General features: G+C 39.2%; 1 protein-coding gene across 1 annotated transcript in view; it reads left to right on the forward strand.

The window, feature by feature from the left end:
* Positions 1–5,963: 5,963 nt before the first annotated feature.
* MTMR7 (myotubularin related protein 7) overlaps positions 5,964–27,332 on the forward strand; it is a gene marked incomplete at both ends in the record, with an annotated part of 83,368 nt that continues 61,999 nt past the window's right edge. Inside the window, one exon of the mRNA XM_084231858.1 lies at positions 5,964–5,987. Coding sequence (XP_084087984.1) covers positions 5,964–5,987 — 24 coding nt within the window. The remainder of the gene's footprint in view (positions 5,988–27,332) is intronic.

Consider the following 27,332-nt stretch of genomic DNA (forward strand, 5'->3'; position numbering starts at 1 on the left):
TTCCTGTTCACCTGATCTAATCAGCACAATGGTGTCAGTGTGGTAGCCTAGTGTGATGTCCTTAGATAGTGGACTGAACAAGGTCTCCTTGGGCGAGTCGTGACAGAGATAAATAAAATTACACTTGGAGGTGGGAAAAAATAACGGACCTGCTATGATGACCTCTGCTTAAGAATGAACAGAAAAAAGTTATTTTGGAAGAACTATTATCTGGAGGGAAGGTTGAAATAAATTTTGAAATGAACTCCAAAGTCTTTGATGGATGGGAACAGCATGGGAAAGACCTAGAAGGCAAATAAATGTGGGATATACAAATTAAAGAGCTTCTGCACAGCAAAAGAGACAATAACAAAGAGTAACCCCACCGACTGGGAGAACATTTTTGCACACAACACTAATGATAAAGGACTGATCACAAAAATCTGCAAAGAGCTGATGAGACTCAGCAACAACAAAGAAAATAACCCAGTCAAAAAATGGGCAGAAGAGCTAAAAAGAAACTTCTCTGAAGAGGAAATGCAAATGGCCAACAGGCAGATGAAAAAATCAAGATCACTTGTAATCAGGGAAATACAAATCAAAACTACAATGAGATACCATCTTACACCAGTGAGAATGGCACATATTAAAAAAACTAGCAACAACAAATGTTGGCGAGGATGTGGAGAAAAAGGAACTCTCCTGCACTGTTGGTGGGATTGCAAACTGATCCAACCACTATGGAGAGCTGTGTGGAGATTTCTGGACCTACTAAACATAGAGCTTCCATATGATCCCCAGCAATTCCACTCCTAGGTATTTACCCAAAGGACACAGAAACATCAATTCCAAAGAACACCTGCACCCCTATGTTTATAGCAGCACTGTTTACAATAGCTAAGCTTTGGAAACAACCCAAATGCCCAAAAATAGATGACTGGATCAAGAAGATGTGGTACATATATACCATGGAATATTACTCAGCATTCAAAAAAGATAAACACATGCAATTTGCAGCAACATGGATGGCGCTGGAAGGGATCATGCTCAGCGAAATAAGCCAGAAAGAAAAAGAAAAATACTGGATGGTCTCACTCATAGCAGGAATCTAGAAAACTTAAATAAGGGACCAGGAAAATGAATAACTATAAGAAAGTGAAAATCAAAATCAACAAACAACTATGAACCAGAGACACTCTATGGGTGGTGGGGGGTGGGGAGGGGAGGGATTGGGGTCAAATTAAGGGGATTGCAATTGTATGGGGAATATAAAAATAAAATTTATTTTAAAAAAATTTAAAAAAATGTGGGATATAGAAAATGATTAGTAGACTAACTGATACACTAAAAAAAATTAATTATTGAGTATCTGCTAAGAGCCAGGGACTTACTTTGTTGAGTTTATAGAGAGCAGTAGGATGCTGCTGGGACTTAAGTGACAATAAAGAAATGGTACTTAATTCAGAAGACAATTGTAAACCACTTGAAGGTTTTTAAGTTGGAGAGTGATCTGATTAGGATTGTTCTTTATAAAGATTAATTTAGCAGCAGAGGCTAATGTTCCAGCCAGAAGAAGAAAAGAGAAGCTGCACTAGACTGAAAAAGGAAGGGGTGGATCAGCTGAGGAAATGCTGCAAAGGAAGAATCTACACCTGTCTGAATATGGGGTCATTAAGACACATAACCACAAACAACTCCAAGGATTTGAGCTTGAGTGATTTGGGATGAACAAAAGAAACCATGAAGTCTAGAGGAGGATTTGGCAATAGGTGGAAGATAACAAGAGTGCTATTATGAGACTAAAGCACTTTGAGGACAGGATAGATTGTTTTTTATAGAATTTTTTATTGTTTTTTTATACATTTTTTATCCCCAGTGCTTGTCATAAGGTGAGAACTAATAAATATTTGCCACAAAATCTATTCATTGCTCAATCTCACAAAATTTCCATATCCAATCTAAGAAGGAAGAGTAATTATCCCCCATTTCTGGGGATCGATTCTTTTTTTTTTCCCACTTTGAATTGCTTCCAACATGTACAGAAATACAGGGAATGAGATAATAAATGAATGTACTGAGAGATACCTTCTTAGATGGAGTACAAAATATAAGAGACTATTTTAACACTTCACGTGCTCATGTTCTTTCTATGTTGCCTTTTATGGTTCCTCGAAAAAGGGGAGAGCTCCCTGCAATCCACAGATTTGCTCTCTGTATCTGGCATAAGACTAGCCAAAGAAGATATTTGATATTTTGCATCATCACATCTATAAAAATCCTGAAGTTGAGAATACTACTTTTTTCCCAGGCAGAACTCTAAGGCAGCCCTGACCTATCATATTAGGTATATAATACATTTCAAGCATGTGAAATATATAATACATAAGGCATGTTTAGAAATGTGTGTCCTCCTTCTTCCATATATAACATGAACCACTGAGGTTTAATAGTACTGAGGAGGATTTTATTGAGTTTGTAATCATTAGCAATACTACCCCCTTAGGGAACATTTCTTGGTGTCACTGCCAAAGCAGAAGTTTTAGTTGCCTCAGGAGAAATAGAAGTATTCTAAAAAATTCTTGCCAAGTGTTTGATAAGTATCCAAGTATTCTTGGGCCTGTAGGAGAAGATCAGAGGATTTTGGGAAAGTTCCCAGTTATTATCAAGTTTTAACTTAAAAATTCCTATAGCAATATTATTTGAAAGTAGAATGTATGTGTGATAAAAAATTCTTAAGATGTTCTTTACAAGTTTGGTAATATACAATAAAGTAGTTTATATCTTGACAGATGTTGTATATCCTTAGAGCTCTTTAAAGGCATTATCAATCCACTTTAAAAAGATCAGAAACACAGATGGTCAAGACCATATATTATTCTGACTTTCTCTCAGACTGCTGTTCTCTATAAAGTCAGGATAGGACAGGCTAGGTACAAAATTAATTAATCTTTAAATCATAGTGACTTCATGCAACAACCACAAAAAGGTATTCTTTTCAAAAGAATCTGCTGTGGCTCCTCAGAACAGTTCCCTTCTAAGTAATGGCTTTGGGAAATAATCAACTTCTGTCTTCATTCATTTCAATCTAATGGTAAACAGCTTTAGGCAATGGTCATGTCATGTATTTAGAATGATTTCGCCATCGTTCTATGTAATCTCATCACGTGATAAACAAAAAAGAAAGACAAGGGAAGCAAACCTAAAGAGTCACACAGATTTTGCAGAGCTTTAGTCCAGAACTAGTCCCACAGCTCTACTCGATAGCAACCACGTTAAGAAGTGCCCATGATGGGCAGGATAATTAAATATTTATGTGTTCAGTTATTTTTGCTTTCATAATGGCAAAAATCAACTGCAACATGAGACAATGATGACAAAATGAGGGCAACCAGGATATTTCTTGACAAGGGCAGAAGTATTTGGATGAATATGCAAGTAACTATATGTTAAGCATATCATCTGATATATGTTTGACAGTATGCATAGACTTGTTGAAATACACTTATTTTTCATAGCGGATTCACAAACACTAGAGAAAACTAGCCATTTTCTAACCTAGTGGGTAAAAGCTGATTGAGTATGACTGCAGGAATTGAGCCACCTGCACTTAAAAAAGCCGCCTCCTACTTAGGTCTTGGTTCTGGGGCCAGATGGAGATTTTCAGTCTGTGAAGGTTCAGAAATGCGACTTTCACCCAAATGACCCATGGTTTAGTCCAGACACATCTAACTTTCAAGAACTAAGTATATGATCCAGAGTCTGCCTATTATTTACTGTACAATTAATACAGAAAATATATAAAGTAGATCAATTACCTTGAGCCTTCTTTTGGGATTTCCATAAGGTGTGCTGCCATCATAGTTGGTCTACTTTTCATTTCTTTGGTGTTATCCATGTCACTGCTATGGAATTTACTTTCCATTTCTTCTGGGTCTCCCTTCAATATCTTAGCCCCTGCCATAGCACCCTGCGTGTGACGATTAGTCAATTAATATCTTTGTTTCTTATGTAAATGAAAGGTTAGTATTGCTTTTTTTCCTCTACCTAGGATCACTCTTGCTGGCCATCTCAAGGATGTACTCTTGTTTCTCTCATTTCATGACCCTCCAACTCTTGCTGCTTTGTTCAATATCTTCTGCCCCACTGGATATGATTAGAGGAAGCAGTGGAACATGGAGATATGAGGCAATATATAAGTACCAGAAAGTGCAGAATGGCTGTCAGTTTTCAACATAGTAGTGAAATAATAACTGGGACAGTGGCTGGGGCTGGGGGACCACTTGAAGAGGATACCTCAGTGAACTGCTAGAGCAAACCAAAATGTTCATTTATTGATTTCTTTCCCTATTATTTTATTTCTTGCTGTTTATATGTTAATTTATACTAATAATTTGAATATAATTATTCACTTATTATAACCTATTGATTTTAGAGCTGTAATTAAAGAAAGATTTATTTTAAAACTAATCTGGAAGTGTTTTCCTAGGATTAAGCTACTTACTTACATATTTCCACCTACCAATTAATGTTTTGGGTGCTAATGTGCAATAGGTCAGAGACACAGTTGTATTACTCACCAAGCAAACTCTTGATTGGCTGGCCAGGAGAGGGACAGAAGAACCCTATAAGCTCTTAACTCCAACATCCTGATCCCATTCAGAGTGCAGGCTTTCCAAACAGCTAGAGGGTTTCTAGTGTTGAAGACCTCTAAGGAGGTCTACTTTCTCATTTTAAAAATGACTGAGGCCAAGTGGTTGAGTTGGAACCAGAATTCTCATGATTCTAACCCTGGTGTTCTTTAGTAACAAGAAAACAAAATCTGGGTCAATTATGTCTTATGTATATGTCGGTTTATAGTATCTGTCCTAATTGCCTCAGAGAGCTGCAGAAAGATGATATGATATAAATGAAGGGGATTTGGAAATTTAAAAATAAATATAACTGTATGGAATAAACATACATTTGTTTGGAATGCTGCAATGTGCCTGCCAGGAATCAAACAGAAATATAAAATAACAGTCCTTCTAATTAAAGAATTTATAATCTAGTTGGAAAGAGAGATTAAGAGAAAAAATTGAAATGTTATTGCATGAACACTGTACAATGTTAGGAAATTTTAATTGTGGTAGAGGGTTATACACCTGGGGTTGCCAGAAAAAAACGTGGGGGTACTTCTATTTGGCCTTTTCCAGGGGCGTAATACTAACAACTCAATAAAATGAAAAAAATGGTACCTTATCATGGATGCTTTGGAACGGTATCTCCCAGCTCAGTTGGAAGTGAAGGTGGAATATGAGCACCCATCACGGTGCCAAGGGAGGGAGAGCATCTCTCCCACAGGCTCCAACAGCGAAGTCATAGGCTGATGTGAGATGCCTGACTTAACGCATCTCCCACTAGGAGTCTAAGGGGTGTTATTTCTACCCTCCCAGACGCCACGTTGGCAGCTCGCGTGTGCAAATACACAGACAGAGCCCACTAGGCCGTACAGTGCGCCTGGGGACTGCCCCCGGGGTGGGGGGTGTCTTTATTTTTGCCGCACCCACAAGTCGCACCTATCTCGGGGCGTCCTGGAGGAAAGCCGAAGGGCGGTGTGGAACAGCGCCTACTCCCCATCCCTCCTCCAGGAGGCCACACCCAACACAAGGCCCCCATTGTGTCTTGGGGAACAGTAGCCCCACAGTACTGCGTCGGCTGCCCCTCTTAACACGCAGCGTGCGGCTCCAGCCCGGGCGACCCCAGCCGGAGAGCAGGCGGGGCGCGCGGGCAGGGCAGGTGGCCGGGGCGCGCCGCGCAGGCGCCCGGGCCCCGCACACCGGGCTCGCGCGGGCGCCGCCGCACCTGGAGGCGGAGCCAAGCCCGCGCCCGCCCGCGCCCGCCCGCGCCCGGCGCCGAGCCCCCTCCCCGGCCGCTCCTGCCGCCTGCGGACGCGCGCAGGTGCGTGAGGCCGCGCCCGCCCGGGCCCCTGCAGACCCGGACCCGCCATGGAGCACATCCGCACGCCCAAGGTGGGTGGCGCGGGCGCGGGCGCGGAGGGAGGGAGGAGGCGCAGGGATGCTGCGCCCGCGGGGCTCGGCTTCCCTGCGGGGCGCCGGCCCGGCCGTGACCGCCAGCCTCGCGGGGAGGCAGCGCCTGAGCATCTCCCCGAGCGCGGCGCGAGGCGGGTCTTCCCTGCTCTGCCAGGCCTAGCTGGCGGCTGCTGGGTCTAACCTCCTGTCCTTGGGAGTGCGCAGCGGAAGGCGGGGCCCCCTAATTGCTGACCAACGGGGCGCTGATCGGCTGATAAATGCAAGCATTAGTTTGCTGCTGCTTTATTTACATTTTCATTAAAAATGTTTTTCTTGTTTTTCTGGGCAGTTAGAGGAGACGCCAATCTTCCCAATGACAGGTGCAAGGAAACTAGTTATGTGCAGGTGCAGCGAGTGCACGCGGGAAGCTTGTTGAGACCAAGGGGTCAGACCCACCCAGCTGGCCCTTCCGCTGCCCCATCCTCAGCCTCTCAGCCACCATGAATGTTAGGCGGAACGGAAGATCAATACTTGCTGGAGGTTGAGTGATACTGTCAATTTTCCATCTTTTTTGCCTTTTCCAGCCTGTTTTGTTGTTTGGGGAGAAGTGTGCAGCTTATGGATTTAAGCTGGTGTGTTTTAATTAGCTTTGCCACTCTGCATTAGCGACTGGTCCCCGATCATTCCAGTTAAATAACCCTGGAAACCAGGACCGCTGCACCCAGCCTTTCCACTCGTAGTTGTGTTAGTAATATAGCAATAATTTAGAGTGAAAAAGAGGATAGACGTTCCTGTTTGATAAAACACTAAATTAGCAAAAGAATATCCTAAAAGCCTATTGGCTATCTCTTGTTAATACCACCTAAGGTCCGTTCCTTTCCAGGATGTCTTCTAAACCCCTCACAAAGTTAAGTCAGCGCTAGGTATCCTAACTTGGATGGCCATAGGGAATCCCAATCATTTCATGGAAATACGGGGTCAGTCTCTTATGTTCAGCAAGAATTCATTCCTGAATTCTGCAATGGTCCTGAGGACCTCTTAGTATCGATAAAAACAGCTTTACAGTCATCCCTGGTGTCAATAGAAGAACAAATCTTTTCATTTGCTAGAGAATGTCAGTTCCAACAGTATATTTAAATTGTATTGATTTTGCACTGTGGAATTAAATTGTTGCTTCACAATCGGGAAATTGTAAAGTTAGACGAGAGTGCCATAAACCACAAGACAGGTAGCCCAGAGCTTTTAGGGTTTAAGTGGTGCTAAATAATTTAGACCCTGATGATGAATTTAACTCATGGGTTCTCTCCGCCCTTACCAAGGACATTATTTCTTTGTTATGATGAAGGTGGCCCTTTAAAAAAGTGATTATCTGATGTGTCAGCTAAAAGGATATGGTGACATGGTACTGGATGGGATGCATTGGGAGAATAAAGGCCTTTTCTAGTCTCTATTCAAAATCACTGTATAAAACCAGTCTATAATTTGAGCAGCAAGCAATATTCTCAGTATTCTTAAAATTAGTTTTTGTAAATACCCTCTAAGCAGTGCAGTACTTCCAATCAGAAATCTCTACCAGGAAGTAGAAAGAAATGAAGGAAAATGGAGAATTGTCTGAAATGGCACCGAATTGCTGGTCATTAACATTTAGAATACTGCAGGTGGAAAACATTTTAAAACTACAGAGGTTGGGTGGGTTTATTCATTTCATTCCACAAGCATTTGGGAACCTTTCAAGGCCCTGTGTTAGGTCTGGGAGCACTGAGCATCAGGGAGCTCCCACCTGAAGAGGAGACAGTTTCAAATATTGATAGAGATATGTACAAGGTACAGTGGACATAGGGGAGAATGGATGGAGAATCAGCTCTACTATAAAAGGTGAGGGAAGTCTTCTTAGGAAGAGTTGCCTTAACATGCAGTGGAGTCAAGAGGCATTTGAGATAGCTGTCATGCAGCTGTAAAAATTGTTGATGGCTATCTTCATCTTTACACTCTGGGAGAGCTGAATAAGCTTGACTTAACAGCTTGTGATTCCATGTCTTGCAAGGTTTATAAGATGTATATACAGATTTTGTTTATCTGACCCACTGTGGGTAGCAGGACTTTAGGAGGAAAAGAAATGCATGCATGTATAATGTGTAGTTGCTTTTCTGCAATAATGAAAGTCTTTCATTTACTCTTTGTATATTGTGTGATATCCATCACAGTCTCTATTCTGCTTTAGTATCTGAAATGCAATTTAAGGAGACAGATGCACATGAATAATCTGGAATGCCTTTCATGTCTCTCTCTCTCTATCTCTCTCTCTCTGTGTGTGTGTGTGTGTGTGTGTGTGTGTGTGTGTGTGTAACTAAAGCTTTTAACAAAGCATATACTGAGCAGGGCATTTCTCTCCCAGAATGGGTCCTTTATAGAAAAAAAAAAATTAAAGGACAGACTAGTTTACAGATAGGGTTAATTGAGAACAGGCAGCATTCCCTGTGCTCGTATGTATAATGAACTTTTGGCTTCTAACTCACTGGTTGCCACTCCCTGAAAACTTGCAGATAAGAAAATATCCTTCAAGATGCTTAGTGATAGTTTGGGTTCTCATAACTAGTTATGTGAAAAGGTTTCAGGGCTCCTGAAAGTAGCCTGAAATGTTTGTAGGATTTGCTTTGGAGATGGATTGACACTAATGTGTCCAGGATCTTGGCTAAGTATTCTCTCCTTTTTTATGCTTTGGTCTTTCTGGAAGAAAAATTTCCCCCAATATGTAAATTTGAGTTATAAATTCTGTAAAAATTCTAAAACTTCGAATCATACCTAGAAAATATCTTTTCTTTCTACCCCCAACCACCAAAGCCTCTTGACTTTTTCCCTCTTTGCTCTTCTATTTTTCCCTCTCCAAAGAGGGGGCCTGGATGATGCTTTTATGATATTAATTGATAATGTTGCTTCCCTGCTAAAATTCTGGGGTGGCTTCCCTTTGGACCCACTGTAGGAAGTAAGAATCCGCAGAGGAGCCTGTAAGTTTCTGTGTAGACTGACCCCTGCCTTCTTCCCCAGCCTCATTTTGTGACAGTCATCTCTGATGAAAACCACCTTTGTAGCTTTCTCAAGTATGACAGATTCTTTTCTGCCTGAGGACTTTTGCAGTGCTATTCAATTTGGGGGTAATACTTTTATGCTCACTCTACCTGACAGTTTCTCATCTTTTTAGTTTCAAGTTAAATATAATTTTCCTGGAGAAGCCTATTGCCCATCTTCCTTACCTAAATCAGATCTACTTGTTAAATTCTATCATAGAACCCAGCATTTTCACCTAACACCCCTTGTAACAAGCTTTACATTTATTTAGTGATTAGTTGCTTATTTAATGTCAAGCTCTCCTGCTGGATCAGGAACCTTATAAGGGCAAAAGTCAAGAGGCTTTTTGAACACCTGTATCCACAGCACCTAACTGTTGCTAGCAACAGGTAAGCACACAGTAAATAAATAATTGAACTATGGAAGGAATGTGTAATTGTTCATTTCAGCACTTCAGCTTTTCAGTATTTACCTTAGCAATCTAGGCTCATTGCATTAAACCCATGAATAGTCACAGTGTTATAAATGTTTTAATTGTACTAGTGTTAAGTAGTTGTGGGGGTCAGTACATTATGTATAATTCAATGTGTGTGTACACATATATAGTGATATATGTAATTTTAATGAAATAAAATTCAAATAACAAAATTTACCATTTCTGCCATTTTAAAGAATACCTACTCTTCTTGAAATCTTCACTTCTCTTATGTCTTGCAAAGGTTTCATTGAAGAATTTTGGTGTTGAGTGTGAATTGGTATGTGGAACACCACTGTGTGTGTGTGTTTAGAATTTGAGTCCATATTAATTCATCCACTGTTCATATATATATGTAGGTAACTGCCAGGCAGCTTTCTAATTAGGGACTCAGAGACTGGATGTATGTGTGTGGGATACATGAATGTTGGTGATAAAGAAAGTGCTGTGAAAAAAAATAGTGAACTACAAGGGGGGAGTGGGGTGCTGGCTGCAGGGAGTTAAGATTGTTTATCTTATGGATGATAAGATGACCTTCCTGATAAAAATCACATTTGAACAGGAACCTAAAAAAGTGAAGAGCAAGCCAGTTGCATCTATAAGGGAAGCAGAAAGAACATTTGGTGCAAAGTTGCTTTTTGGCGATTTGTGTACTTCTTTGGAGAAATACTTACTCAAATTCGCCACTTATTATTGTAATAGATTTTAAAAAGAGCAGGTTTAGGTTCACCATAATATTAAGGAGGGACTGAGCTTCCCATATCCCTTTTATCCCTACATATACAGAGCCTCCCCATTATCACCATTCCATATATTTGTTACAATTGATGTACCCAAACTGATGCACTACTGATATCCAAAGTCCACAGTTTATATTAGGTTCCAGTCTTGGTGTTGCATATTCTGTGGGTTTGGATAAATTACAATGTGTCATGCAGAATGTTTTCCCTACCCTAAAAATTCTGTGTTTTGCCTATAGTAGCCCCTCTCCCTAATTGACCTTTTTTGTGTATCCATAGGTTTGCTTTCCCCAGAATGTCATATAGTGGAAATCATACAGTTAGTAAAGTTTTGAATTGTCTTCTTTCACTGAGTAATACGTATTTAAGTTTCTCCATGTCTTAATCTTTTTAGTGTTGAATAATATTCCACTGTGCACATATCACTGTTTATTCAATCAGCTACTGAAGGACACATTGATTGCTTCTAAGTTTTGGCAGTTATGAGTAAAGCTCCTGTAAATATCCATATATATATATATATATATATACATATATATATATACACACGCATATATAGAGGTTTTGGGTGTGGACGTAGGTTTTCAGCTTTTTTTTTTTCTGGGTCAACACCAAGGAGGGTGATTGCTGGCTCATCGGTAAGAGCATGCTTAGGTTTGTAGTTGTCAAACTGTCTTCCATAATGTCTGTACTATTTTGCATTCCCACTAACAATGAATGACTGTTCCTGTTCCTCCACTTTCTCAACATTATTTGGTGATGTCAGTTTTTGGATTTGGGCTGCTGTAATCTTTGTAGTGGTACCTCATTTTTGTTTTATTTGCACTTCCTCAATGACATATGATGTAGAGTATGTGCTTATTTGCCATCTGTGTGCTTTCTTTGGTAAAGTGTCTGTTCAGGTCTTTGAACCCACTTTAAATTGGGTTAATTTTTTCAAATTTTTTTTTGCAAAATTTTCTCCCAGTTTATTGTTTATCTCTTCATTTTCTTGAAAATCTCTTTTACAGAACAAAAGTTATTAATTTTAATGAAGTCTAAGTTATTGACATCTTCGTTCATAAGAGTACCTTTGGTGGTGTATCTAAAAATTCATCACCATACCCAACGTCATCTAAGTTTTACCTACATTGTACTCTAGGAATTTGTTCATTTTTCATTTGGGTTATCTATTTTTTAAATTGTTGCATTGTAAGAATTCTCCATATATTCTGCTTCTAGATATTTATCGGACATATAACTTGTAAATAATTTCTTCCATTGTGTGGGTTGTTTCACTTTCATATTGTGGCCCTTAGAAGCGCAAATGCTTTTAATTTTGATGGTGTCTAAAAAAATCTATTTTTTCTTTGGTTGCTTATGTTTTAGATGCTATATCTAAGAAACCATTGCTTTATCCAAGGTCACAAAGATTTATACTGCTTAGGTCTTTTTTGAACTAAGTTTGAGTTAATTTTTATCTATGTTGTGAGATAGAGGTCCATATTCATTCTTTTGCATGTGGAATTCTAGTTGTTGAGCACTAGTTATTGAAAAGATTTTAAAAGAAATCCCATTTAATTGTCTCAATACCCTGTGGAAAGCAATTCAAAGTAATTTCATGAGTCATAGAAGCATGCGTTTCTTACCAGACTCTGTTCTATCCTTTAATCTCTATCTTTAACTAGTACTGCATAGTCTTAATTACTGTAGCTGAGTATATGTTTTGAACAACTTAGTTCCTTGAGGCCTCTGAAAGCCTTGTTTTCTGCATGTATAGCTTGTTAGCAGACACTGAGAGAATATGTTTAAGGAACTTAAAAACATGGCATTCAGTAAATGTTAGCTGTTTTTATTTGAGCCTCATCATTGCAAAGGGAGGTGGTTTCAGTTCTGTATGTTAGAAGAACTTCTATGAAATTTGGAATAATTTTTTTTAATCCAAATCTTTCCTTTGTTCTACTCTTTCACAGCCACACAATAGGTTTGAATATTTTGTTCCTCAAAGACAGAATGTCTTCCTGTCACTTAACTCTAATTCATTCCTGTATCTGGGGGCTTTTTTTGCTCAATAAAAAAATGTTTATTTCATAAAAAACATGGATTTTAGGAAAAGTGTGCAGTTTTGCTCAGGAAGCCTCTGCAGTGGCCTCTGTCCCCTGAAAACAAAGCCTCAGTAATATACCCTGGATTTCTGAGGGAGAGTCTTTTTGAGTGGATGTATAGGAAAAAAAATTGAGAAACATACTTTGATTTTTCTCTTTTTTAGGAGATGAAAGTAACAGTATAACATTTATGGCATCATAGAAGCTTTAAAAAGTGTTGCAATTAAAGTGTTTATACACACACACACACACACATATACACACATCTTTGAGACATTAGAATTCATATAAAGAAAGATAAAAATGTGAAACTCTATGCTCCTATGTATATGCATTTTAGACATTTATTTATTTGTAAATTTCAATATTTCCCAATTGGAACCCACATCATTAACTGTTTCAGTTTGGTTATCACTTCTGTCATATCTCTGCATGCAAAACTGGAATGCTTGTTTTCACAGAACAGCTGTACATATATTTTCTCATCCTTATTAAGGCTCATTTTTACTGGTTTTTCCATTCTGAACAGGACAAGCTGTGAAGTATGCATGATATTAAACCTCTTGACCAAACATCCAGGATTTCGTGACTTTGTCCCATGTGATGGTTAAGTTTTGTATTCTTATATTGCACTCACAGGGAGACTAGGAAGCTCATTTTGGACCACATTTCTTAGGCAAGGAACAGCCTAAACTATTTTTTTTAGTGCCCTTTCCCCTGGTGGACAGCTAGTTAAAGCCTTTGGGAGTAAAAGTACTTCCCAGGACATAAACCAAATCCTTCCTCCCACAGCCATTTAAAATAGTTTAAAAATAACCCCCACTTAAAGTTTTGTGTCAGGCCATGACAACTTTATAAAAATTGTGTTTACTTTTCTCCTCTTTTTCATTTATTAAAACACTGCTTATCACAGATTCCCAGAGAAATAAATTTACTGCCAAGTTATGCAAGAAACTTTTATTCCTTAAGGTAAGTAGCAAAGCACAAGTTATTTCCAGTGTCCAAGGTGCAGTTGACATCTACATCCAAATTCACTATTGGCCAGTTTGAGTAGTGGTGATTTAAGAAAAGGTATTCTTTTCTTAAACTTTCAAGCTAAATGGATAGATTCAAAGACTCTAGTCATGCATTTATACATTCACTTGCACCTTCAGCAAATATTCCTTGAGTGTTTCCTATGTATGGGACACTATTTTAAACTGTGGAGATCCAATGGTGAACAAGACAAACAGGGTTCCCAGTTCCTTGGAACTTACACTGTAGGAAAGAGTTAAACAGATGAATATATTGTGGTATTCTTTCAGACAATATACATGTACTCATGTAGTTAGTGTAAGTGAAGACCTTAGAAAATCTTGAATTTTCAGAAGATGTGTTTGCTAAATCCTACTACCCTTCCCTGTAAATCGACCAGTTGCTTCCCACCCTACACAGAGCAAAAGCCAGAATCCTAAGATTGGCCTGGAGGATCCTACAGATTGGCCTGGCTCACTACCTCATCTTCTTCTGCACCCTCTCAGACTCTGGTCCAGATGTCCACCTCCAAGTTGAACTTGCGTTTATCAAATCTGTCCTGCTCAGGACTTTCTTACTTGTTCTTTCCAGTATCTGGAATGCTCTTTTCCTGGATTTCCTCATGACTTGCCCGCTCAGTTATTTGGGTTCTCTAATGAAATAGCCAATCATTTTATTAGTGAAGACTTTTCTGGACATGCAAGTGCCTCTCCCCACTCAGTTACTTATGCTGCTTTAATTTCCTCCCTAATATCTGCTGGCATCCATGCATGTGCTATTTTTACATATTTGTAGGTTGGCTATTCCCTGCCCACACATCCCCAAACAGAATGGAGGTTTCGTTGAGCAGTGATGATGTCTCATCTTCTGCTGTGTCCCTCGTGCCCAGAACACTGTCCCTGACAGTGAGGAGATGTGCACAAATAGTCCTTGAATGAATAAATCATGCAAGTGCTAATGTGACTTCATGTCCAAGCTTCAAACTCTTTCAAAGCCTCATTTCTTCTTATTTTCTATAAAATTATGCTAGTATTTTACTAGTATTTTTTGCAAGAAAATTCAAGTATGGCTTCCAATGGGAATGTTGTATCTGGATTTGGTATCAAGCTCACAGATTTTAGTTTTGTGAAGAATACGGGACTGTCAGGTTCAGCAACCTTATAACCAAGCTTTAATCCCAAGGATTCTCACAAAACATTCCAGATAACAGCATGAAAAAAATTCTTGTACAGTAACTCAGATTTAGCCATACAATGTACCCTTAGGTTGGCAGGACATTGGTATCTTGAATAGCCTCAAATTTCCAATAGGGAATATTGAGGCGAGCTGTATATTCATGTATAGTGATCACATAAGGAACATGTGAACTAAAGCAAAAGTAAACTAATTCTCTTGAAACTTTTCAGATTCTATACCAACTGAGTAACCCCTGCTTGGTATGGAGACTAGGTGGATTTAACAAATTAATCCAGTTTAATGGTGCAGCTTTTATTGTTACCTGCCGGCTGGTATTCACAGCACCTCTTAAAGGCTACTTGTTCAATGACAGCTGCACACTGTGTCCTGTCTGGGGGAACAGAGTAAAAGTCTTAGTTTGTGGCATTTTCTGTTCACTTTTGCAGAAGTAATTCAGTTTTGTTTTCATCTCTCTTCCTTGTTTCTTCTACTTCCAACATCTTCTGCAATTGACTATTCCTTACCACCTTCTCTGACAGTTCAGATTTAATAATAAAGCATGCCCAGTTAATCATGCCTGATTTTACTTACAAATCTCACATACTTTTCTTTTTACCATAGTATTGTTAATTTTCACATACTGGGCAAATATTCTAGCACGTACATGTCTTACGCATTAGGGAGGAAGATGAAAAAACATAGCAGCCTCCTTTAAAGAAACTATGGTCATGAATTAATATGTTGCTCTGAAATCAGTGTAATGTCTATCTTTGTAGGAAGCCAGGAAGCCAAGGACTGTGTCTCCTGATTCTTTCTCCCACCATTCCAATATAAGTGTGGGCCTAGCATTTCTCACAGTGCTGTAAAAAATATCAGTAATAAAAGAACCAGTGCTTTCCTTGAGCATATATATTCTTTGAAATAACTAGAATTATGCAGTAAAAATGGCATGTAATAAGCTCATGTAGCATAAGTGGGAAACAGGTAGTAATGACCAGTGGCGCAACAGGCCTAAGAAGGAAGAATGACTGCTGTGCGTGGGGTGGTTGAGGACGGTATGGGTGAGTCAGGTCTTGGGTATTAGGCTGGAGGGTTGTGCTGTGCAGTCAGTGTCATGCCCACCGTTCTTGGTAACCCCAAAGCTCGTCATGACAGTGCAGTAGTGCAGCCTTTCCTGATGGGCCTCAGAAGAGGCCTATATACTTTTGTGTCTGTAGATCATTCTGCTTTATACTCATTTCCCAGAACAGGAACGATGGACTCCAGAGGACTGGACTGTAAGAGGAGAAGGAGAAAAATGTGGTGCCAATTATGGAGTCTGTCCTTGGGGGCTTGGTGCCTGGGGTGAGGCCTGGGAATGTGTAAATGAGCTGGAACCTGACCTGGCCCTGGGGGGATGGGCTGTCACTGACCTTAGTCTAACTCTGGCATTGATACTTGCCAGAGGGTTGGGGGGGTCTGTAGTAGGTTCTCTCTGTGCCCAGGCTGTCTCCTCTCTTTGGACCACAGTGAGTTCCATTTGGCACAGCTTGCCCTTGGAAAAATGTTTTCCCATCGTTCCCAAAGAGCTATATAAGTAGATAGTTTAGACCTTTGCTTTTAGTGCCTTTGTCAAAAATATGCCAAATTCTGAAGCATTTTAGAATTTAGAAATGTTTTTAGAGGAAAATCATAAAATAAGCCTAAGTTTTTATTGCTTTGAAGCAATGTCTTATTGTCTCAATACTATTTTATTTTAAAAATTACTTTTTTTTTCAAATTATGTTTATCAGGGTAAGATTGATTTACATCATTGTATCTGCTTTGGGGGTTATAGATTCAAACTTCTGCAAGTGTATATTTATTTTTAACCAATAGTCTTTTTTTTAAAGATTTATTTATTGATTTATGTATACAAGAACTGGGGTACATGCCAGAGGTGTGGGGTGAGAGGATTCATCAGAGACAGAGTGGGGAACAGAACAGCTGATTGACTGAAATACACTGCTGAGGGGAGTAGCGGGCGAGACAGGAGAGGTCTGCTGCACCAAGTGGGTAGCTCCCTGGCCGGGGATTGAACTCTTGCTGCAGTGGCTGCAGACAGCTTCATAGGTTGCATCTTAATCCCTTGTGCCACCAGGGAGGCCCGTTAACCAAAAGTCTTTATTAAGTTAGCCCATACATTTATTCTGTAAGTTATGATGGGCCTGGCACCTGTGCTTCATTAATTTTCTTCCTAACATCTCTCATCCTAATTCACTTTTCTCTCATTTGTACTTGTTTAAAATAGTATTTTGGGTTGAGGTTATTTTAAAGTGGTATTTGAATAAATCCTGGAACAGTCCTCTTGTTCAATAGCACATGTTCTTTTAAGCCTACACATCCAGGGTCATCCTACCAAAATAAATTATATGAGCCTTGTGTAAAACTCTCAAGTGCCTGATTTTTTATTTATGAGTGTTGGCTGCTGTCATTTGGTTTGTAGTTTTCCCTGAGCAAAAATGGGCTCCTTTTCTTTGCTCTGCCTTTTCCAAGAATTCCTAGCACTCTCATTTCTTAAGTTGCTCTAGGTCTGTGTCACTATTTTAACTTTATTTTCCCCCTTTGGGAATTTTAAAATTTAGTTAAATGTTAGTCAGATCTACTCTTCTAACAATTGTGTAGGTGGGTGCAACTCAATAACCTGCCCATTTATAAGTGTCTAAGCTAGCTGAAATCACTATGATACTCTTTACTTTGACCTAAGCTAGATAAAGCTCTCCTTATCTATACTGGAAACTTGATTGATTTTTTTTTTGTATATTCTTTTAGCAATTTCACAAAGCATACATTTGTCACAAAACATAACCTTGTTCATGTGAATTACTTGGAGATTTGTAAGTCACTCAAAAATCTATAAAAATACGTATATCAAAACCTTTTTCTTGTCTGGGAAAAGAACTTAAATTTTCTCCGGCAAATTGAGAAAACTTTTCATTTTGGAGGCTGACACACTGGAAATTCTCCTGACATGTATACAATTTCAGGAACTTTAATTATTGTCAATATCCTTTTGTGCAACCAGTATAACAAAACAATCTGGATGAACCCTTCCGCTCTTTCCCCCCTTTTGAGAAATTAGATCATTTATTGAGATGAAATTTTCTTTAGGTTTGGGTTTTAATAATTTTTTGTTGAAGTAATGTTGGTTTATAACATTATATAAGCTGCTTATATACAGCATTATAATTTGATATTTGGATGTACAAATGATCACCATCAAAAGTCCAGTTCCCATCGATTACCACACAATTGATCTCCTTTACCCATTTTACCCACAGCCTAACCCCTTTCTCCTATGGCAACTACTAATTATTTTCTGTATCTAAGAGTTCGTTTTTCTTTTTGTCTTGTTTGTTTTCTTTGCTTGTTTATATTCCACATATGAGTGAAATCATATGGTAGTTGTCTCAACCATCTTAACTCCAAACCCACAAAAACCTAATTAGAAAAATGGGCAGAGGTTCTGAATAGACATTTCACTAAAGTAGATTGGCAGATGGCCAACAAGTAAATGAAAAGATGTTCATCATCATTTATATCAAGGAAATGCAAATCAAAATGGCAATGAGATATCATTTCATACCTGTTAGGATGGGTATTGTCAAAAGACAAGAAATAAGTGTAAGGTGAAATGTGGAGAAAACAGAGTGGGTCCTTGTGTTCTGTTGGGGGGATGTAAATTGGTGCAATCATACAAAACAACATGGAAATTCCTCAAAAAATTAAAAATAGAAATATCTTATGATCTAGCTATTCCATTTCTGGGTATTTATCCAAAGAATATGAAAATACTAACTCAAGAAGATATATGCAACCCTATGTCACTGCAATATTACATACAATGGCTAAGATATGGACACAACCTAAGTGCCCATCAACTGATGAGTGGATAAAGATGGGGTATATATGCACAATGGAATACTACTCAGCTATAAAAAAGGTAGCTCATTGCGGTTGTTCACATAACAAGAGAATATTGTACTGCATATTGCTAGCCTGGGTGAAAATCAGAAGTAAACATGTGAATGCAAATTATCTTTGTACTACTATAAATTTGGAAAATTTTAAGTCAAACTATTGTAAGTTGGAGACCATCTCTATTGTTGTTACCCATTATGCTCAAGGGAGAAGTTGAAAGGAACCTGCCATAGTTGTGCTTCCCTCTTTACTGTGAACTTTTCTGGAAAGTTGTTCTGGATTTTGGGGGAAATAGTCCTAACTGCTGGTCCTCAGCAGTTAGCTGTGGGAGATGTGAGGAAGTGGGTACTGCTAAAGCTAAGATCAGCTACCCAAACAAACTGGAGACTCAAGGACAGCTCCCCACTCACTCTGGGAGCTTCCGTGCCTCACGGGTGGAGATCCTCTTCTTGAGAGGCCCAGGCCAGGATTCTGGTCCCCAGTTTCAGAGCAACTGATGTTGCTTTTCACGTTGTTCAGTCCTGACAGCTGACCAGCCTGGTGATGTGGGAATACTGCTTAAAGCCACTGACCTGACCCTTGCTACTCTCTCCTAAATACTATGTGAATTACTGCACCATTCATAGACCTGCAATAACTATCATGCATTCTCATTACGGTCTTTTTTTTAAAAAAAAGATTTATTTATGCATACAAGAACTGGGGCACAGGCCAGAGGTGTGGGGGGGGGGGTGAGAGGATTCACCAGAGACAGAGTGGGGAACAGAACAGGCAGAATGACTGAAATACACTGCTGAGGGGAGCAGCGGGCAAGACAGGAGAGGTCTGCCACGCTATGTGGGTTGTTCCACAGCCAGCAGGGATCAAACTGGCACTGCAGAGGCTGCAGTCAGCTTCACAACGCTGCGCTCAACTGCCTGTGCCATCAGGGAGGCCCTCTCATTACAGTCTTCATGCATGTTTTGGTGTTATGCATCTTCACATTTCATATGACAAGTTCTTTTTATTACAGAAGGACAATTTAGGAAAGTGGACTCTGCCTTTACTTAGCTTTTCATTTTTATAGTCTCAAATGTCTTCCTTAGCCACTTTCTGACCAGTGGTGTGGGCATTGGTGGATAAATACTAAGAAGCCAGGTTGGGCAATACACCGTGTCAGCTGGGTATCACCATTAAAGACTGTAAAAGTTAGACGACTAGTTAGATAGATTTTAAAATGTGTTTTCAGAAACCAGGTTGGCATTCTGAGATAAACACACCTTTTACATATTGATCTTTCATTTTTATATTAAGGAATTTGATAAGCTTTAAGAATATAGACATCTAGAAAGATGCAAACTGATGTTGTTCAAGGCAACTGCAGTATTTTAAGTACTGCAGTAAGATACTTCATTAATTTAGATATAAAACCAGATAATTATCAGAAGTAGAAGTAATTCAGAAGCCTTACTGAGTGCTCTGGATTTCCAGGCAATCTCCAGAAGGAGGAAGGAGGAAAAGAAGAACTTAGTTGGGGAAGGAGCCTGGGGACAAGAGCCCATTGAGGCCCAGGCAGCTCTGCCCCCAGGCTCACAGGCGCTGTGCTTGCTTTGGCAAGTCCATCTTTCTGCTTTGGGTCAGCACAACCCCTGGGCCCGTTTCAGAGACTGCTGTAATGTCTGCTGTTGAGGCTGGGGCTTCCTTTCCTTAGGACATCAAGAGTTTGGTTGACCAGCCTTGTTCCTGAATGGCTGCATTTCTGGAGAAATGGATCTTGAGTTATTAGCCTATGTATTTTCACACTTGTGGTCTTGCGTGCTTTCTAACTTCTCTATAAAGTACCAGGTTGCAGGCCACAATATTGGAGGCAGATGATAAATATCCTTCAGGTTCTTTATAGAAGTCAAAACTCAGAGGTTTTACCTCTGCCCAGCAGTTCATTTTTAAAGCCGGAACTAGAACCAGAGCCCAGACCTCCTGACTCACAAAAAATACATTTCTTTTCATGTTGGTAGAGTTAGAAAATGTCATGATACCAAATTTAGCACAACAAACTATTTATCTAGCTGCTTTTCTTAGATTAGAACATAAACTTGTCTTAGGTTTTGGCTGCTGTAGACATTTTGATTTCTCTCTGTTCAACAACCTCTGCATCTCTTCTCCCCAGTGATTGGCAGTGACCTTCAGTTGAATTTATATGATATTGAGGACTTGTTCTTTGGCCCCAGTGAAACTCGTGGCCATTCATTTTTCTCCTGGCCTTTTTCATAAAGGTAACTCTACTCTGTACTTTGGACCCCTTGTCCTACAGAGTGCCTTTACTCAGATAGTCTGAGATGATTCTGAAACCCAAAGTGTTCAGCAATTTAATACTCAACAGGGTGGAAAGTCAAGGTTCATAGCCTATTAAGACTGAAATGAGGGCCTCCCCAGTGGCGCAATGAGTTGAGCACCGCGTTGTGAAGCTGTCCGCAGCCTTTGCAGCACGGGTTCGATTCCTGGCCAGCCAGGGAGAAATGCACATCGCGCAGCAGCTCCCCTCAGCGGTGTATTTCATCAGTCTGCCTGTTCTGCTACCCGCTCTGTCTCTAATGAATCCTCTCACCTTCCCACGCCTCTGACCTATACCCCAGTTCTTGTATAAATAAATAAATCTTTGGAAAAAAAAAAAAAAGACCGAAATGAGAAGATGGCACGATGGAGAATTTCTGAAGTATGGCTGTGTTTTTCAGTGATTTACAAAGTCCTGATTCCTAGGAGGTATGGGGAGGACCAAGCCAACTTGTGTCCTGGGCCAGTGTGTCTTGTTTCAGGCCTGGCAAGGCCAGGGCAGACCTGGTATTTTCACTGTCGTTTTTCAGCCTTGGCCTAGAAAAGTTGATGAAATCTTTTGTTCCTTCTCTCCCCAACCATCTCACCCCAACAGAGGAGAATAGGAATCCAAAGCCAGTTTCTGGGCCACAGATTTTTCAGTTGAATCTGTACGATTCTGGAAGATAGACAAAAGCTCGCTCTCATTCACTCTTGTTCTTCTCAGACAGTGCTCCACACAGGCGTTTTGTGGAGCAGATTTGTATCTTTGGTGTTCTCTCTCTCTCCTTAGTTTTCAGAATCCTGAACACCTTTTTGTGCCAACATTTGGGCTCTTGTCTCCCATTCCTGGACTTTCTGTCTGTAAGTTGTTGTAAAAGAATATTCTGATTGTGAATTGTGAATACAATTTTATAGTATAATTTTGTCTTCAAACATTCTATTTTCAAATACTAATTTTATATATAGTGTTGCTTAATATTAACTGTTAGTCAGTTATCTTAAATATATTAATTTTAAATAACAGGACTAAAATGACCTCAAAGGCATTCACTGGTGCCCACAACCTCAATGTGCGATAAGTCTGGGCGTTGGTGTTAGACAGATTGGTTCTAGGCTGAACCTGGGGAAATTTGTCTGATCTCTAAACATAACTAAAATAGGGATTTTGTAAAGACTTCTCTCATGGGATTATGTGGGGGTTAACTGAGGACAGATGTGCTATGAGATAGCACAGTGTATGGCACAGTATAAGTATTTTTAAAATACTTGTTATATATTTTTATTACGTTGATAATTTTTACATAAACCAAATTATGGCTGTAATTGGTAACATTCTCTTGAGTACCTCCTTCTATTCCCTTCAGAAATCCAAAGCTCTCCCAACAATTTCTGCCAGCTGCCATAGAGGTTTGCATTTTCATAGTCACCTGTGACATAATTTTCTCACACTGAATTAGTTCAGATTGTAGATTGTTCTGCCATCCATTTATGGTCTCTGTTCCAGGATAGAGTCACAGAATTAAAACCCACCCTTTACTTAATTACTTAACCCTTCTCCAAACCACCACGGTGGTTAATATAGTTAATATAGCCAACATTTCTCAACATTTCAGATCTAAAGAAACAGTTCAGTAAAGCAAAAGGCTGAGATTAGATTTTTTCTCCCCACCCCTGGAGATTATTTCCCCTGGCACTTTACTACCTAATCAAAAAAATCCTAAAATGAGGCATAAGTACTTTCTAAAATACACCAAAAGATTGATAGAGGTTGTGCTTGGATTATGGTACTGGGTGATTTCCTTTTTATCCTTCTGTATTTCTGAATATTTAAGTATCAAGTATATGTCTCACAATGTTTTAATATTTCAATTTAAAAACTAGAGAAGAAAGCTTCCTAAGATTGGGGAGACTGCAGCATTAGCAGGATAAATAAATCCTTGCCCTATGATCTTCATCATCTTTTGCTTAATCCTTTAAAATGAATTTCTCACAAAGTTCTCCTACTGGGAGTTATTTTATTTCCTGTGTATCAGAACTTAGATGCTCCCTGGGTGGCAACCCTAATAGGTTTCTTCCTTTAAAATGTCTTGCTTTGTTAGTTGCATCTGAAAAGTTGTTCACATGCTTTGGCTCTTTGCTGCCATGGGATGGCGTTTGAGTGGCTTTTGCCCAGTCCCAACCTGTCTTTTGTAGAATAGACCCCTTACTTTCTCAGCTCCCTGGAGTTTACTCCTCTGTCACTGAGTTATGGCTTCTGATCCCTGGATGACTCCTGCTAAGGTCCCAGTTTTCCATGTTAAATCCAGTGTGGCCTGCTTTTGCCTTTCTTGCTCTCCCAGCAGCATCCATCACCAGCACTCCCTCTCGCTTACACCACCCTCTCAGCATGCTCGCCCTTCATAGCATGTTCTCCTGATTTCCCCCCCACCCCTCAACTGGCCATTCCTTTCTAGTTTGCTTTTCTGATTCTTCCTCTCCTGTCAGAAGTTTAAAAGTTGGATTTCCTCAGACCTTTTCCCATCTTACTCTTGTATTCTCCCTAGGTCATCTCTCTTCAATCTCATGGTTTCAAATATCACCTCTATAGCAAGGGCTACAAATAGACTAGCATTTCAGCAAATCTAGGACATAGTGATTGATTATAAGATGCACCAAGGTTTTATGTACCACAAAGAAAGAAAAAAGCACTGTCAACTAAATGACCTAATGACTTCTTACTAAGTTAGACATAAAATGCATTCCGTTTTCAAAAATAGCAGAATGTGGAAAGTGTGCCTGCAGGAATGAATGATGTATGTGATGTCTTTTGCATTGATGAGCTGCTGTTTGCAGAATGTGAATCTATAGTGGGTCTTAAGCATGTTTCCTAGGGGCATGTAAATGAATTGCAATTGCTTTGTTTAGAGAAGTGGGTTGTTTCCTAAGAGTCCTATCTTTCCAAGTATGAAAGAGGCCTTATTGTCTATGTCTTGTTATATGTATAGATGAGGTAGATTCAAGGTAGCTGAACACTGAGGCAAAGTTATTGAATTAGTGGGTCTTCAAGAGACTGTCAGAACTCTTGAGATGTATTTCATTTTGTTTCCCAAGTTTACTGACTCTAGAGTCATAGTTAAGAAGGTCCTTCCTGGCTGTCTTAGTATAATCCCTGAGGTGGTCCTTAAGTGGTGCACCCATATTCACAGAATTTCTCAGACAACTGAGTTTTAACATTTATTACTCACTTTTGTCATTAGTCATCAACTGGGAAATTGTGCTGTTGGTGTTTCCCTCACTTTTTTTTTAAATTAAAGATTTATTTATTTATTTATACAAGCACTGGGTAGTCAGAAGTGTGGGGGGGTGAGAGAATTCACCAGAGCCAGAGCGGGGAACAGAACAGACAGACTGACGAAATACACTGCTGAGGGGAGCAGTGGGCGTGGCAGGAGAGGTCTGCGTGCCATGTGGGACTCTTGCCGGTGGCTGGGGATCGAACTGGTGCTGCAGAGGCTGCGGGCAGCTTCGCAGCCCAGTGCTCAACTGCTGTGCCACCAGGGGAAGCCCATTTCCCTCACTTTTTATTTCTTTTTTTCTCCCTGTACTTCAAAATTGCTTTTGACAGCTTTAGGACATGTAGGTACTATTGCCAAATTTCGAAATATAATGTTCCTATACCAGCATCCAAAGTTAACAAAAGACATGGAAAAATTTCTTTAAGTGTTCTGCTCTACCATCATCTGTTACCGTGTTCTGTTTTACTGAGGTTTTCTAAAAATAGTCAAAGTAGTATAGTCTCCTTCTATAGGAATAATCTGTACTAATATTATTGCCTCAAAATGTTATCTTATGTTCAATATGATTATTACAATAAACTTTTGTTTGATTAGTCCTAAGTATTGGAAAAATATTTACATCCCATTTTTAAATATTAGTGATATCACCTCTGGATCTTTGCTTAGTTTAACTGGGCACATTTGCACCTGCAAATGAGTTTTTACATAGAAATGTTCCAAAAAATAATGTATTCCCTTGCTATTCTCCTCCCCAAACACTCATGTATTTTTTATAGTTAACTTCAAAATAGAATGTTTAATGACAATAGCTTAACTAAAAGAACCTGGTCATGAGATAATTGAAAAATAGTCTCCCTACAAACTCTTAGGTCAAAAAAGAAAGAAAAACTGCATTTATAGACTTTATAGACAGTAAGAAGAATGATAATACTGCAAGCGAAACTCATAAGATACAGCCAAAGATTTGCTTGAAGGAAAATGATTGAACCTAAAACTTGTTAATAAACAAGAGAATGAAAATTAATGAGCTGATTATTTAGCTCAAGAATTCAGAAACAAAGAGACAAAACCACATTAAATACCCAAATAAAAATAAGTGAAGTCATGTACTAACAAGCAAGTGCAAGTGAACAAATTTGAAAAGTGAAAAATTATGAAATATATAAAACTAATAATTCTAAGACTTGTTACTTGAAAAATGTTAGTCTATCTAGTCCCCCCAAAGTAAGAGCATAACTTACAATATGAAGAATGAGAGAAGGGATAGTGATTTAACCACAGATAAGAAATCAAATAATGTAACAACTAGAAAATCAGCAATAAGGTGATTTTTAAAGAAATGTCAAAATGAGACTTATTAAAAATTGAAAACATTGAACAGATCTATAAACCCATAAGAAGTTGCAAGAATTATTTCTATATAAAGAAGTACCTATATTTGTCTCAAATAAATAATTTGCTAAAAGTTCCCTAATAGATGAAATCATATCTGTGTTTAATTCACCTGATAACACCAGCACAGACTCATATATTCCAATCTATCTTAAAAGCATAGAAGTCAGGGCCTCCCGGGTGGCGCAGCGGTTGAGTGCTGGGTTGCGAAGCTGTCTGCAGCCTCGGCAGCGCCGGTTCGATCCCCGGCTGCTCCCCGGCCACTGAAGGAGGGTCCCACATGGCGCACAGACCTCTCCTGCCGCCCGCTGCTCCCCTCAGCAGTGTACTTCGGTCCTTCTGCCTGCTCTGCTCCCCGCTCTGGCTCTGGTGAATTCTCTCACCCTCCCGTGCTTCTGACTGTACCCAGTGCTTGTATAAATAAATAAATAAATAAATAAATAAATAAATAAATAAATAAATAAATAAATCTTTAAAAAAAAAAAAAAGCATAGAAGTCAAAAGAATGAAAATGAAAACAAAATAATTACAGCTGATAAAGTATAAGGAATATTAAAATATCAGTCACCAATTCCAAATTGGAATTCAAGATTCCCAAGATTAGTCATATAAAAATGATATATCGGACTTAAGTAAAAAAAGAAAATATTAATCTAGATACATATTTATCGTACAAGGCATAAATTCACTCCCAATTTATAAAAATCAAAACTCTTTATAAACTAGTAGGACCGTTCTACAATGTGACAAGAAAAATCAATATCAAACTCAATAGTGAAGTGTTTACCCCCAAAAAATGGGTTCACATGAGAAAGATGCTCTACATCATTTTCCAGTTCAACTCAGAACTTCTTTTTTTTTTTTTTTTTTTTTTTATAAATTTTATTGTTATATTCCCCATACAATTGCAGCCCCCCATTCTGACCCCAATCCCTCCACTCCCGCCCCCGCCCCCCTAAAAGTGTCTCTGGTTCATAGTTTTTTGTTGATTTTGATTTTCACTTTCTTATAGTTATTCATTTTCCTGGTCCTTATTTAAGTTTTCTAGATTCCTGCTATGAGTGAGACCATCCGGTATTTTTCTTTTTCTTTTTGGCTTATTTCGCTGAGCATGATCCCTTCCAGCGCCGTCCATGTTGCAGCAAATTGCATGTGTTTATCTTTTTTGAATGCTGAGTAATATTCCATGGTATATATGTACCACATCTTCTTGATCCAGTCATCTATTTTTGGGCATTTGGGTTGTTTCCAAAGCTTAGCTATTGTAAACAGTGCTGCTATAAACATAGGGGTGCAGGTGTTCTTTGGAATTGATGTTTCTGTGTCCTTTGGGTAAATACCTAGGAGTGGAATTGCTGGATCATATGGAAGCTCTATGTTTAGTAGGTCCAGAAATCTCCACACAGCTTTCCACAGTGGTTGGACCAGTTTGCACTCCCACCAACAGTGCAGAAGAGTTCCTTTTTCTCCACACCCTCGCCAACATTTGTTGTTGCTAGTTTTTTTAATATGTGCCATTCTCACTGGTGTAAGATGGTATCTCATGGTAGTTTTGATTTGCATTTCCCTGATGACAAGTGATGTTGAACATTTTTTCATATGCCTGTTGGCCATTTGCATTTCCTCTTCAGAGAAGTTTCTTTTAAGCTCTTCTGCCCATTTTTTGACTGGATTATTTTCTTTGTTGTTGTTGAGTCTCATCAGCTCTTTGCAGATTTTTGTGATCAGTCCTTTATCATTAGTGTTGGGTGCAAAAATGTTCTCCCAGTTGGTGGGGTTTCTCTTTGTTTTTGTTATTGTCTCTTTTGCTGTGCAAAAGCTCTTTAATTTGATGTAGTCCCAGCTGTTTATCTTTGCCTTCACTATCACTGCTTTGGGTGATGTGTCTGTAA

This window comes from Talpa europaea (assembly GCF_964194135.1).
Source record: "Talpa europaea genome assembly, chromosome: 4".
Taxonomy (NCBI): Eukaryota; Metazoa; Chordata; class Mammalia; order Eulipotyphla; family Talpidae; genus Talpa; species Talpa europaea.